The 14098-nt window shown below is 43.4% G+C and overlaps 1 protein-coding gene across 7 annotated transcripts in view; it reads right to left on the bottom strand.

The window, feature by feature from the left end:
• Nucleotides 1–14098, bottom strand: part of SLC44A3 (solute carrier family 44 member 3) — a 125514-nt gene that overhangs the window by 22163 nt on the left and 89253 nt on the right. For all 7 annotated transcript variants that reach the window (XM_033916298.1, XM_033916300.1, XM_033916299.1 and 4 more), the window contains one exon: nt 12004–12169. In XM_033916298.1, coding sequence (XP_033772189.1) covers nt 12004–12169 — 166 coding nt within the window. The remainder of the gene's footprint in view (nt 1–12003; nt 12170–14098) is intronic.

Genomic DNA, 14098 nt, shown 5'->3' on the forward strand with positions numbered 1-14098 from the left:
CAGTCTGCCCAACCTGATTCAATTTAAAATTTTTTTTTTTTTTTCTTCTTAGCTATTTCTGGGCAAGAATCCAAAGCTTTATCCGGTACTATGCTTGGGTTCCACCTGCCGAAATCTCTGTTAAGACTTACTCCAGCCCATCTACACCCTCCCAGCCATTGAAGCCCTCCCCTGCCCATCCTCTACCAAACGGCCATACACAGACACAGACTGTGCAAGTCTGCCCAGTAACTGGCCTTAGTTCAATATTTAATATTATTTTCTGATTCTAAATCTTCTGTGTTCATCCCACTCTTCTTTGAACTCAGTCACAGTTTTACTCTCCACCACCTCTCTCGGGAGCGCATTCCAGGCATCCACTACCCTCTCCGTAAAGTAGAATTTCCTAACATTGCCCCTGAATCTACCACCCCTCAACCTCAAATTATGTCCTCTGGTTTTACCATTTTCCTTTCTCTGGAAAAGATTTTGTTCTACGTTAATACCCTTTAAGTATTTGAACGTCTGAATCATATCTCCCCTGTCTCTCCTTTCCTCTAGGGTATACATATTCAGGGCTTCCAGTCTCTCCTCATACGTCTTCTGGCGCAAGCCTCCTATCATTTTCGTCGCCCTCCTCTGGACCGCCTCAAGTCTTCTTACGTCTTTCGCCAGATACGGCGAACACTATTAGTCATCTACAGTGCATGCTGTTATAAGTATGGGAAATTAGGTTCTTACCTCGATAATTTTCTTTGTAGTAGAAGGGCAAATGATTCGAGACATAGGTGATCTCCCTCTTCCTGTTTGCAGAAGGATGGCAATCACATATTTCAGCTATACCTCCTTCCCCAGTGAACTGCACTACCCTTAATAAAAATGATTTTCAAAAAACCCTCCAAAAACACCTTCAGTCTGTACCAAAGCAGTTGATCACCACTGTAACTAAGAAAATACAAAGGAGGGTATGGGGAACCTCCCCGATAATCGATAAATCAATTCTGTTCTGCTCCGTAACAAATATAATAAATACTATTAATAAACAGCATGAAAAAAATTTAGATGGAGCCAACAACCCTCTACAACCAGCACCAACACTAATGAAGCTCTTAACGCCTCATCCCATTCTAATTTGTTTAAGATCTCTTTTTTTTTTTAATACCACTGATATGTTCTTTTTTCTTCTGGCTGGCAGATGAAATTCCCCAGCACTGGTATACATATCTGTCCAAGGGAGAAAGCAAGCAAAGTAACTGGCAGGGTGTGGTACCCTTCTACTAGAAACAAAATTATCAAGGTAAGAACCTAATTTTCCCTTGTAGTACAAAGGGCAAAGGATTCTGGATGCTACCAAAGCAGTCCCTTGTATCTAGGGTGGGACAGATGAGCCTGCCCTTAACACTGAGGACCCAAAGGCGGTGTCTTCTAGTACCGCTACATCTCAAACTTTTTTAGCTCTGGCATACTAAATGGAGCAAATGTTTTTCATGGCACATTATAACTGAAATTATAAAATTGCAAAACCAACAACAAAAAAAAAATTTGAGAGTTATTTAAAGTTCTTGAAGCTATGTATGGGTAATTGTAACAATGGCGAAACTAAAGTAGATAGAATAGAACTGCTAATCAATGCAATAGATGTGCTTGTTTTTTTTTTGTATAAATTGACTCAAAACATAGTTCAATAGTCAACAAGCAAACATGCATTTCATCATCCACCATCTGCAGTCATTCTTTTTTTTTTTAATTTAATTTCTGTCAGAGCTGAAAATCCAAGTTCGCAAAGAGAAGAAGATCTAAATGTTAACAAAGTCTCAATTGCTTTGTTGCTCAAGTTAGGATAACTACTGCATAAAAAATAAAAATAAAATTACTTGCCGTTAAGTTTCCAAGGACCAATCACGTCACAGAATGATGCTTGACTGGAAAGTTGCATCCTTATGCACACAGATGCTCATAACATTGACAGACTCTTGTGTATGTGACAAACATATCTTCTATTCTAGTATATACTTAAGAAGGGAATTTTTAAAAATAAAGTAAAACTCTGGAATCTCTCAAGGCAAACCCGGAATCTCTTCAAGGCCCACCACTGTGCCATGGCACACAGTGTGAGAGACACTGCTGTAAAACTTTGTAAAGGTATAGAGAGTAGACCATGCAGCTGCCCTGCAACTGTCCTTGGGTAAGAACGCCCTGGCCTCCACCCATGAGGAAGCCACACTTCTAGCGGAATGTGCTTTGAGAGAGAGGCAACTGTTTACTACAGCCAATGTATGTCAAAGAAACTACCATTTGAATCCATCTAGAAATGGACGCTTTAGAAGATGGCCTGACCCATCTAGCCTGACTTGTCAAAACAAAAAGATGATCAATGAGCTGAAATTTATTGATTTCCACCCAGTAGCGAAGACGAACGTTCCACACATCCAGCAATTTCAATACTTTATCCTGTTTCTTCGAGCCTGTGGAATGTTGGAAAATTGACTTCCTGATAGACATGGAAGACCGAAACAACGTTTGATAAGAACGATGGAACTGTGCATAAAATAATTCCTGCTTCTGTAATCTTAAGAAACGGCTGGCTACATGAGATTGCCAGTAACTCAGATATTCTTCTCGTAGAGATGATTGCAACCAGAAACACCATTTTAACAATAAGATCTAGCCTACTGCAGAGGCTCATATGAAGCTTTACTGAGCCCCTTCAACCCAATGTTAAGATTCCATGACGGGAAAGGATAAGCACTGGAGGACACAGTCTGAGCGCCCTCTTCAGGAACCTGAACCCATCTGGAGGAGCTGCCAGAGAACCCTCTTCCACTTGAGCTCTAAAACATGAGACACCTGTCACTTGCACTTTAAGAGAGCCAATTGACAACCTCTTATCAAATCCAGCCTGCCAAAAAGGCTAGGCCTATGGAAATCAAGGGTTCTATCTCCTCTGTTGTGGCCCCATTACTGAAACATCTTCCAATCCTTGGTATAGGCTGCAACTGTAGCTAGCTTCTTAACTCTAAGGAGGGTAGAAATGACTACTTCCAAGCATTTTTTTCTCGCTAGGGCTGCATGCTGATGAGCCATGCCCCATAAGCCCAAAGTGTTCTGGATCCTACATGGAAAGTGTTCTGGATCCTACATGGGAAGTAGACACGAATGAACTGGTAACTTGAAGCTCTTGTCCCCCTGAAGACAAATAAGATCCGCATTCCATTGTCAATGCAGCCAATCCAGAGTCACTAGGACCACAAGCAGTGGGTGGTTCACAATTCTGCGGATGATTTGGTCTATCATGGGCCATGGATGGAACATGTATAACAGCTTTTCCTCCAGCTTTGGTTGAACCAAGACGTCCAAACCACCCTTGCTGGGCTCGAATCATCAGCTGTAGAAGTGATCTACCTTCCTGTTTATGGCTGAGGCCATGAGATCCATGATCGGTCTACTCCAATGCCGAACACTACAGTCAAACTCCTTCTCGGACAATGACCACTCTCCTGGGTCCAAGATCTGCTGACTGAGATTGTTGGATTGTAAATTTTGCACTCCAGCTACATGAGCTGCCGAGAGTGTCAGTAGGTGAGTTTCTGCCCAACAAAATAACATCTGGGCCTCCTCACACGTAAGGACGTTTTCCTGGTGTCTCCTTGCCAGTTTACATAAGCTACTGCCATGGCATGTCCAAGAACTCTCAGAGTGCCCTGCCTTCTAGGGATTATTCCATTGTCTGTAAGGCTAGGCGAATGGCTTGTAGCTCCAGACAAATGATGGACCATTTTCTCTGAGCAAGTAAGCACCGGCCTTGAACCGGACACCTGTTGCAATGGCCATTCCATCCATAAAAGCCAGCATCAGTGTCACCCAGAAGGATATTTGAAGACACAACCTTTGACAGATAGTCTGGGTGGAGCTACCAACGCACACTTCTGCAACTCCACTATCCAGGTTAGCGGTAGCTGGAGAAAGTCTGTGGGTGGGAACCAGTAGGACACTAGGGAATCCTGGAGGGGGCACATATATACCTTCACATAAGGAACCACTTCTATGGCTGCCACCATTCACCCCAAAACCTGGAGGTAGTGCCAAGCAGTAGGAGCTGGCATCATCAAGAGATCCGAAATTCATTTCCTGAGCTATTGGAATCCTTTGCACTAGAAGTCTCTGTACTGAATCTTTATTTAAAGAATTAACTCTAAATTAAATATTTCAGTCAACAGTGAAACAGAATTCTATGTTTACAGCCGTGCTGAGCACTGGAAAGTTATTGTGCTGAGTTGTTACATAAGAATTACCATACTGGGACAGACCGAAGTTCCATTAAACCCAGTATTCTGTTTCCAACAGTGGCCAATCTAGGTTCCAAGTACCTAACTAACAGCCTCTTTTACAAAGCCATGCTAGCGGCTGCGCTGTGCTAACGGCCCCGAAGCCCATAGAGATTTAAAGGGCTTCGGGGCTGTTGCTGTGCGGCTTTGTAAAAGAGGCCATAAATCTTAAGTAGTAAAACAGATTTTATGCTGCTTATTTTAGGAATGAGCAATAGTTTTCCTCAAGCCATCTCCATAATGGTCCATAGAAATCTCTTTTAGGAAATTATCTAAACCTTTTTAAGCCCTGCTAAGCTGATTTCACCACATTCTCTGGCAACAAATTCCAGAGTTTAATTACATGTTGTGTGAAGAAATATTTTCTCTGGTTTGTTTTAAATCTACTACTTAGTAGCTTCATCGCATACCCCCCTAGTCCTAGTATTTTTGGAAAGAGCAAATATAACATAAATCTTTATTTATATACCACAATCGCCTTTCAGTTCTAGGCTGTTTACAAAAGAGGTAAGGCTGAGTAGAGAAAGCAAACTACAACGTAAGTATGCAGGCCGGTAGCTGGAGAGTTCATGATGTGGTGAGAAAACAGATTTTTACAAAGAGGAAGACTTACAAGGAAGTAAGTACGACAATTAAATAATTCACATCTACTCTTTATATGCCGCTCAGTATTTTATAGACCTCAATCATATCATCCCTGAGCCGTCTCTTCTCCAAGCTGAAGAGTCCTAGCCGCTTCAGCCTTTCCTTATTATCCTCATTTTTGTCACCCTTCTCTGTATATTTTCTAATTCCACAGTATTTATTTATTTAGTTTGTAGTATTTATATTCCACTTATAGCCTATGGTAGCCATAACCAAAAATGTTTGACAGGTTGCCAGACAGAACTTATACGTTTTGACTTAGACGAAGTCAAAACAGGCATATGTTCCGGATTGGGCCGCTGAGCTGATCGCAGCTGCCGCGAGCAGCTCAGCAGCCCAGGTAACCCATCTCCCCGCACCTGTATCGATCACGGCAGGAGAGATACCAAATCTTTCCTACTGCCACCCATTGTGACCCTCCCCCCCGACACATCACAGCAGGAGAGATGCCCAATCTTTCCTGCTGGAACCCCCCCTGAACCAGCATGTTCTTCACCGGCAGGAGAGATGCCCAACTTCTCCTCCCGGACCCTCACCCCCCACACACACACGAACTGCTCTTCACCAGCAGGAGGGATGCCCAGTCTCTCCTGCCAGCCACCTCCCCCGAAGCGCTTGTCACCGGCAGGAGGGATGCCCCTTGAAGCGCTCATCACCAGCATGACCCCCAAAATGAGGCTCAAACTGCACATTCATGATCAAGGCACATCAGAGGGAGGAACACCCAACATGAGGCACATCAGAGAGAGTGCTACTATAGGTAGAGCACTGTTGTTAGCAAAATTTGTCTTTCTGGCAAATCCATGAAGCTCAAAGCCAGCAAAGGGAAATGACATTTCCTGCACTGGCCAGTAATTGGCAGTATGAGGATATCAGAAAAGATGCCTGAAGAAATTAAAAAGCCATAAAATAGGAGGCAAAGTTCTACTGTGGATTGACAACTGATTAAAAGATAGAAAACAGAAAAGTAGGGTTAAATGGTTAGCTTTTGCAATGGAGAAAATGAAATAAAAATCAATCAATCATTATTTACCTATCTCAACACAATATGAAACAATAAAAATCAAACCACTCTCCCTAATAGTAGTAATATAGCAGACAATTGCCTTTGATAAATGGGATATTAAATCCCAGATAAACTTGGACAGATGATAGCAGACCTGAACTGCCCAACACTTACTCCTATGATCAATTAATGATTAAACCAACAATAAATGTAATCTAATATAATAAAAGGCTAGGCCGCGCATGCGCACTTCCTATGCGTGTGTCCGTTTTCCGTGAGCTGTAGCGACCCATAGGAAGTGCGCATGCGCGGCTTACGGTTCTTTGAAAGATGCAGCGGTGGCTACTCTCAGGATCCCCGCCTGCTTTGGACTTCCGACGCAGGTGGGGATCATGAGAGGAGCCACCGCCGTGTCTTTCAACAACAAAAAAAAATACGGCAAGGCGGATGTCGGCTGCTGCGGCTGTCAGCGGCTGCAGGCCGCGGCAGCTGTAGCCCGCCGCGGCCGAGCACGGAGACGGGCTGAAGTTTTTTTCAACTTCAGAGACGCTGCAGCGGCTCCTCTCACGAGCTGCTCCTGCGTCGGAGAAGGCGGCGATCATGAGAGGAGCCGCCGGGAAGTTACACTGCTCGGGGCTCTGGCTGTTAGGTCCGTGCAGGCTCCTCTCGCGGTTAATGGAGGGAGAGGGAATGCTGCGGCTGCTGCACAGGGAAGTAGGGAAGGAGATAGGAAGAAAGGGACCGGTCTGATGTCGCCCTCGCCTTCTGTTTTGCTGAAAAATCCACCAGCCTCGGCAGCGATTCAGAAACATTCCGCTGGGGGGAGGGGGGAGAACCGCGGCAGATTGAAAGCAGGAAGGGGAGCCACGGCCAACGTTCCCGAATCACAGCTGAGGCCAGCGGATTTTTCAGCGAGTCAGAAAGTGAAGGCAATATCGGAATGGAATGGAGAGAAGAGGGAGAACATGCTGGGCCGAGGAAATTCCCTGGACTAACTTTTTTTTAATTTTTATAAAAGTACAAAGGGGGAGAGTATTAAAAGAAGTGCCAAACTGGGCATGGGGGACAGCTTATGGGGCCAGAAACAGAGGAGAGAGAGAGATGGTAGGTAATGGTCTGAAGGGAGAGAAGCTGGATCTGGGGAAAGAGATACTTGAAGGGAGGACTATTGGGGAGAGATGGTGGACCTGGGGGAGGGAAGTTGGACCTAGGGATGGAAGGGAGGGAGAAATGTTAGGTCTGAGGGTGGAAAGGGGAGAGGGATGCAGCATCTCTTTTTTCCCTCCATCTTATTGTTCAGCATCAAGGGGGCAAGGAAACAACAACAGAAAATGGAGGAAAAAATAATCCATAGGAGGGCAGAGAGCTGGGATAAGAAGATGCTAGGGGATGAAGAGAAAGGGACAGGGAGATATAGCCTGACCAGTGGAGAGAGGGAGGGGTATTCTGAAAGTGGTGAGCCATTTGTATGAGGTCAAAAGGGAGATGACAAGATGAGTGAGAGTATGGAGAGAAACAGAAAGAAACACAGACATATATTCTACCACCAGCGGGAGGAAGGGAGACAGAAAGAAAAGAAGAAAGACACAGGGACAGGGAGAGACACAGAAAGACAGACAGACAAAGGGGGCCAGGGACAGAGACAGACAGAAAGAAAGATAGCAGGACAGAGAGAGAGAGACGGAAATAAAGACAGACAGACAGACATATATTCTATCACCCGTTAATGTAACGGGCTAAAATACTAGTATAAAAATACTTGATCTTGGTCTTTTCTTTGCTATTTTTGGGACACAGACCATAGAAGTCCGCCTGGCAATGTCCTTACATTCCAACTACTTGAGTTGATGTTGAAAAAGCCCTGTCCAACCTATCCTTGAATGGGAACGGACCCTCTCTTGTCATATATGGGATACAGACCATAGAAAACCGCCATTGACGTTACCATTGAAGCCCTCTCCAACTCATCCTAATCTGTCTTGCCATATATGGGACACAATCTGTATAAGTATGCCTGGTATTAGCCTTAGATCTTCACAGCTGGAATTACTATCAAAGCACATTCAACACATCAGCACATGTGCAGTCATTTAAGTTTTGTTTTTATACCATCCATTATCTAATTAAGGAACCTCTGTGTTTATCCCATGTCTTTTTGAATTCCATCAGAGTTTTTGTCTCCACCACTTCCCTTGGAAGGGCATTCCAGACATCAACCACCTTCTCCGTGAAGAAGAATTTCCTGATGTTACTCCTACCAGCTCGCAACCTCAATTCATGTCCTCTAGTTTTACCATTTCCCTGTCTCCAGAAACGATTTGTTTCTATATTAATACCTTTCAAGTATTAAAGCATCTGTATCTTATTTCTCCTATCCCTCCTTTCCTCTAGGATATCATACATATTCAGGACTTCCAGGCTCTTCTCATGTGTCTTTTTGGTGCTAACCCCAGACCATTTTTCAGTTCTTGAAAATTAAGATAGCTTAACTCTTCACTTACTTCACAGGGAAGATCATTCCACAGACAAGGTCTTATATACCTAAACGTTGCTGCTCTGGCTCATGACACATTTATCTCTGATAAAAGGTGGGTGACTGAAGCACAAAAACCAATATTAAAAAAAAAAGTGAACACTAAACCACTGAAAATCAAGAACATTTGCTCCTCAGAGCATTTACCGTGGCAGCATCACTTTGTAAAAGAAGACCACAATGATGAAATGGAAATACTGGCACCACAAATTAAAACAATACAAAATGTACAAAAATAGTGGAGAAAAACCTCTTTTACAAAGGCGCGCTAAGCATTTTAACGCGGGATTAGCGCGCGCTAACCGCTAATGCGTCCATAGGATAACATGCACGTGTTAGCATTTAGCGCACGCTAAAAAGCATAGCGCACCTTTGTAAAAGAGGGGGTTAAAGTAATGAGCACCAATTAGCCGCTTAATTGGTAGTAATCTGTGCTTAACTAAATCTTGTCTGCGCGCTATTCTAGAAATTGGCACCCAACTTTCCTGAGCACAGCTGAAAAGCAGGATGTGCCCATGGAAAGGGTGCTGGTGGATCATGGGCATCCCCAAAAGTTAGGAGCCAAGTTACAGAATAGTGCCTATCTGTGCCTAACTTTGGGCGCTGGATTTACTTCTGTTTCTATCAGGTGTAAGTCTGGTGCATGAAATTAGGCACGATCCGCACCTCATTCTCGTATTATATAAAGGTTGGACACCTTTTATAGAATAGGGGCTCAGTGCTGATTTTTTTGGTGCCTATCTTTCAGCACTGTATATGTCATGCACCCCTAAATGCAGGGTCAGAACCCCAATTTCATCTGTAACATTTTTCCCACAGAGAAAATAAAAACAAAGAAAAGAAAGAAAATAGTCTTTTTTAATGAAGAAAAATAAAAAGTCAGAGTTCAAGTAAGAGGAGAGCTCTGTTTCCATGTCTTTTCAGCATAGAGGAAAAAACAAAACTGAGGGACTGAGGAGACTGTTATGCTTGGGAAGGCCACACACTCTCAGAATTAATACTCAGCTATGGGAAAGCTGTTCTGTTCTGAAACCATGCGATGACATTACTCGTGTGCCTGTTAATATCTTGTTTGTCAATAAAAATACCTAATGTACTTGAATGTAACTCATCTTGAACTACTACTACTAAAAAAAAGTGTGAGCAAATTCCACATTAATAAATAATAAATTAGAAAACCTACAACACACAGCGGTAGGCAAAACTGAAAAAAAAATAAAAAAATGTAAAAGCATTCCAAAACAATTTTCGTACCATTCTAAAAGTAAATACTAAGGGCTCCTTTTATCAAGCCACGCTAGCGGTTTAACGCGCATAATAGCGTGCGTTAAACCACCGGCCGCGCTAGCTGCTAATGCCTGCCTTGAGCAGGCGGTAGTTTTTTGGCCAGCGTGGGGGTTAGCCCATGATTACAAGTCGCGCGCGCTAACCCCACTAGCGTGGCTTGATAAAAGGACCCCTAAAACATCTGTCAAAAGTCAAAAAGGTCTTCAGTCGCAATTTGGTATTTTCAGCATCCCTCTTTAAAAACTGGTTTCTACATTGAAATCTAATTTTCTTGTCCGCTCCCCCCCCCCTCCGCCAACAATGTGGATGACAGAATAATTCTCAAAAGGTCGCTGAATGTTAGATAGCAGGATGATGTGTCCTTTCTCTACGGAACTGCTGTTCTAGAATACTGGCATAATTTCAGGCACGAGCACTTATGCCAGGCTGATGTGAATGTTCGCCTCTCACCATAGGCAGTTAGGTGAGTATTGTATTACCTGCATACAAGTGCTAGACACACCTCTGACACACCAAGCTTCCAAGTTTTATTTGTATTTGACACACCACCCATTGGTGAAGCCATCTGAACAGTTCACAATCAATTTGTGTACTCTTTAAGTATTTTCCCTGTCTGTCCCAGCAGGCTCACAATCTAGCCATGGAATCTGGGGCAGTGGAAAGTTAAGAGACTTGCCCAGGGCCACAAGGAGCAGCACTGGGTTTGAGCCCACAAACAACAGCAGCTTTAGCCACTAGGCTACTTTTCCACTCCCAGATCCATACTCCCCTTGCAGTTGCATGCTTTGGATTTTATGCCTGCCACAACTTGACAGGACAAAATTAAACTGGTCAGCAGAGCAGAAATTTTTAACTGTGAAGATCTGCCCAGCTAACTCATTCATAAAACATGTGAAATAAATAACAAATACCCCCAACTTTCAGAACAACTAAGGTCAGCTGTGTATGTAACTGCTAATTAGCACCAATTAACATCATTTATTGCCAAGTATTGCTAGTTGACATTAACAATTAGCTTAGCTTCATATTAAGCTAAGTGTGCAACTGACTTTATAATTTGCGTGAACTTTGCATGCTAAGCATTTAGGGCCTGATTCACTAACTGTCTGATCGTAACTGATCTGTGTCTGATCCGTGGCAGGCCGACCAATTCACAATGGGACAATATTCAAATGGGGACGATCCGAGGAACGCCACCCCACTGACTGCATGGATTGCTACTGAGCAAACCCGACGCATGCGCAGACCATCTTCTTTGTCTGTAGATGGTCTGCGCATGCGTTTGCTGTCCATGCTTTTTTAAAAAAAATTTTAACTTTTACTCGTGAGCTCATAGTTTTAACCCGTGGGTTAAAACCATGTGCTCGCGCTGCAGGGAAGGGAGGCATAGCAGGAGAGTATAGGGGCTGCAATGGCAGGAGAATCGGGGCAGAGAGCAGGGTTTTTACACAAGTGACTGGTCCTCAGCAGCACTTGTTTTTGGATCGGCCAGCCCAGTTGGTGTGCCTGAATTTTGTTAGTGAATCGCGTCCTTCCTACTTTGCATGCACGGATCGGCACAGAGGTTAGTGAATCGGGTTGGAGGAAAATCGGGTCACAAACCGATCGGTATGCTTAGTGAATCTAGCCCAAAGTTCGCTGTGCAAGTTTAGAGAATTGGGGGGGACAGTGCGATCTTGTTTTTACTCAGCTTTATTCAATTATTAGTCTACAATAAAAGTTTTAGCTGAAGTTTTACATTTTTAAAGCCGAGTAGTTAGTTGTCTGATGGTTAGAATAGTAGGCTGGGAATTGAAAGGCCTGAATTCAAACTCCACAGCAGCAAATTGTGGCCTAGGGCAAGACTCTTAACTCTCCACTGCCTTGGGTCCATTGCTGGGAAGGTTCTAACAGCAATGCCAATCTGAGTCTTATTCCCCTATGCCGGGCAAAAGTGATACAGTGGTACTTCACAGTGTGCAGAAGAAGCCAGTGGCAAACCACTCCTGTATCATGCTAAGAAACAATAAGGGGGATCCCTCACTGTGTGGTCATCAGGAGTCAGTTTGACTTAAGAACCTCTTGATCTAGGTTTCCTTTTACTTCATATTGTCAAAAACACTTGTTTTCCAAAACCTAAACTGAACACAAAGTTATCTCTTTATGGGATGGTTTCTTTTTAGGGAAAAACTTCATTCAAAACAAACAAACAAAAGAGAGATTATAAATGGACGTAAATGTATACCTACCGGTTGAAGTAGAGGGTAACCACTGCTCCTGCAATGATCATTTGTTGGCAGGTGAGGATGAACTCACTGGTCCAAATAAGGCCAACCAAATGGTACCACCACATATAACGAATGCCAGAGAGAGAGTTATATTCTACTTGTCCTTCTGAAACAACCTGCACGCTGCCTGTTCAAAAGAAAGTTTAAGCATACACATATTAACAAGTGCTACTTAAATCTCTTTGTTATTAAAGAGAATAAATATTGGCAAATTAAAAACAGAAATAAATAAATGAATGAATGAATAAGGCAATACATTTTGACTGGCCTAATTTAATACATTTCTTGACTAGCTTTAGGAAACCGATGTGCCCTTTATTTTAGGACAGAATAGAATCAGCAAAAGATGGCATTTCCAGAAAATGGAAATGAATCATAACAAACATTCCAATGCAAGTATGGAAAGGAAATGTGTGGGGTGGAGGGGGAGGAGGTCAATACATGATCAGGAGGTGAAAAGCAGTAGAATCTTATAAACACTGTAGTTCTACCCTTCTTTTTCCGTCATGTTGTTTGTAAATCATCCATTATTCATTAGGTCTGTTTTAACTTTGTTTGGTATTCCCCATTTTTATGTACTTTGTTTAGAAATTCTTTTTATAAGCGTTTTTATTACATTACATTAGTGATTTCTATTCCGCCGTTGCCTTACGGTTCAAGGCGGATTGCACAAGAATTGTCATGATGTTACGAAATACATTCGGTGGATTACAAGAGAATTGTCAAGATACTAGTAAATGTCTAATGAGTGGTTTGAATATTTTTGATTTGCTCTGTAGATGGTGTTTTGGGTGAAATTTGGGGGGTTAAAAAGGTTTAATGTACTTTTTGAAGAGTAGGGTTTTTGTTTCTTTTTTGAAGATTTTGTAGTCTGTGGTCGAGGACAGCAGATTTGTGAGTTGTGAGTTGAAACTCTAGAGCAGGGGTGCCCACACTTTTTGGGCTTGCGAGCTACTTTTAAAATGACCAAGTCAAAATGATCTACCAACAATAAAATTTTAAAAAAACACAACGCACACTGTACGCATAGAAAATGTTAATTATCATTCCTATTCCAGGGTTTTTCAAAGAGGTCAAAGCAGATGACTCTATGCACTATCACCTCAGTAACAACCATACAAAAATAGACAAATATACCCCCCTCCCTTTTTACTAAACCACGATAGCAGTTTTTAGAGCGCAGGGAGCTGCGCTGAATGCCCAGCGCTGCTCTCGACGCTCATAGGCTCCCTGCGCTAAAAAACTCTATTGCGGTTTAGTAAAAGGGGACCTTAGTGTAAAATATAGACAGCAGATATAAATTGAGACACATTTCGATCACTAAATTTAAAATAAAATCATTTTTCCTACCTTGTCTGGTGATTTCATGAGTCTCTGGTTGCACTTTCTTCTTCTGACTGTGCATCCAGTCTTTCTTCCCTTCTTTCAGCCTGTATGCTTCCTCTCCTCCACACCTCATTCCCTCCCCCAACTTTTCCTTCCTCTCCCCTGCCCTTTCTTTCTCTCTGCCTCCCTTTCCTTTTTTTCTGTTTCTCTTCTTTCCTTCTGTCTCCCTGCCTGCCCTTTTTCTTTCTTTCTTTCTCCCTGCCCTCCCCCAAGACACTGCCATCGGGGACCAGGACCCAAACCGCCACCAATAACAGGCCCGAAAGCCGACGCCAATAACACGCCCAAAAGCCGCCGCCGCCCCAACCTCTCCCTGCTTCGGCCGACCAGCATCGCGAGGAACTGTTGGGGGAAATGCTGCCGGGTCCTGCCTTCGCGGAAACAGAAAGTAGGCAGGACCCGGCAGCAAGAAGAGGAAATGCTTCACTAACATGTCTCCCGCCTTAGCCCGTAGCGAACCTTGCTTCAGGGCTCTCAACATGTGCGTGCAGGCTTCCCTTCTCCCCCTCCCCGGGCATAACTTCCGGTTTCGGAGGGAAGAGAAGAGAAGCCTGCACGCACACGTTAGAGCCCGGAGCATAAGTTCGCTAGGGGCTGAAATCTCCAAGCCGGTTTTTTTGGTTTTTTTTTTAATGTTCAGCAGCGGCAGATGACAGCTGGGCGAACCGCC

This window comes from Geotrypetes seraphini, chromosome 12 (genome assembly GCF_902459505.1).
Source record: "Geotrypetes seraphini chromosome 12, aGeoSer1.1, whole genome shotgun sequence".
Taxonomy (NCBI): Eukaryota; Metazoa; Chordata; class Amphibia; order Gymnophiona; family Dermophiidae; genus Geotrypetes; species Geotrypetes seraphini.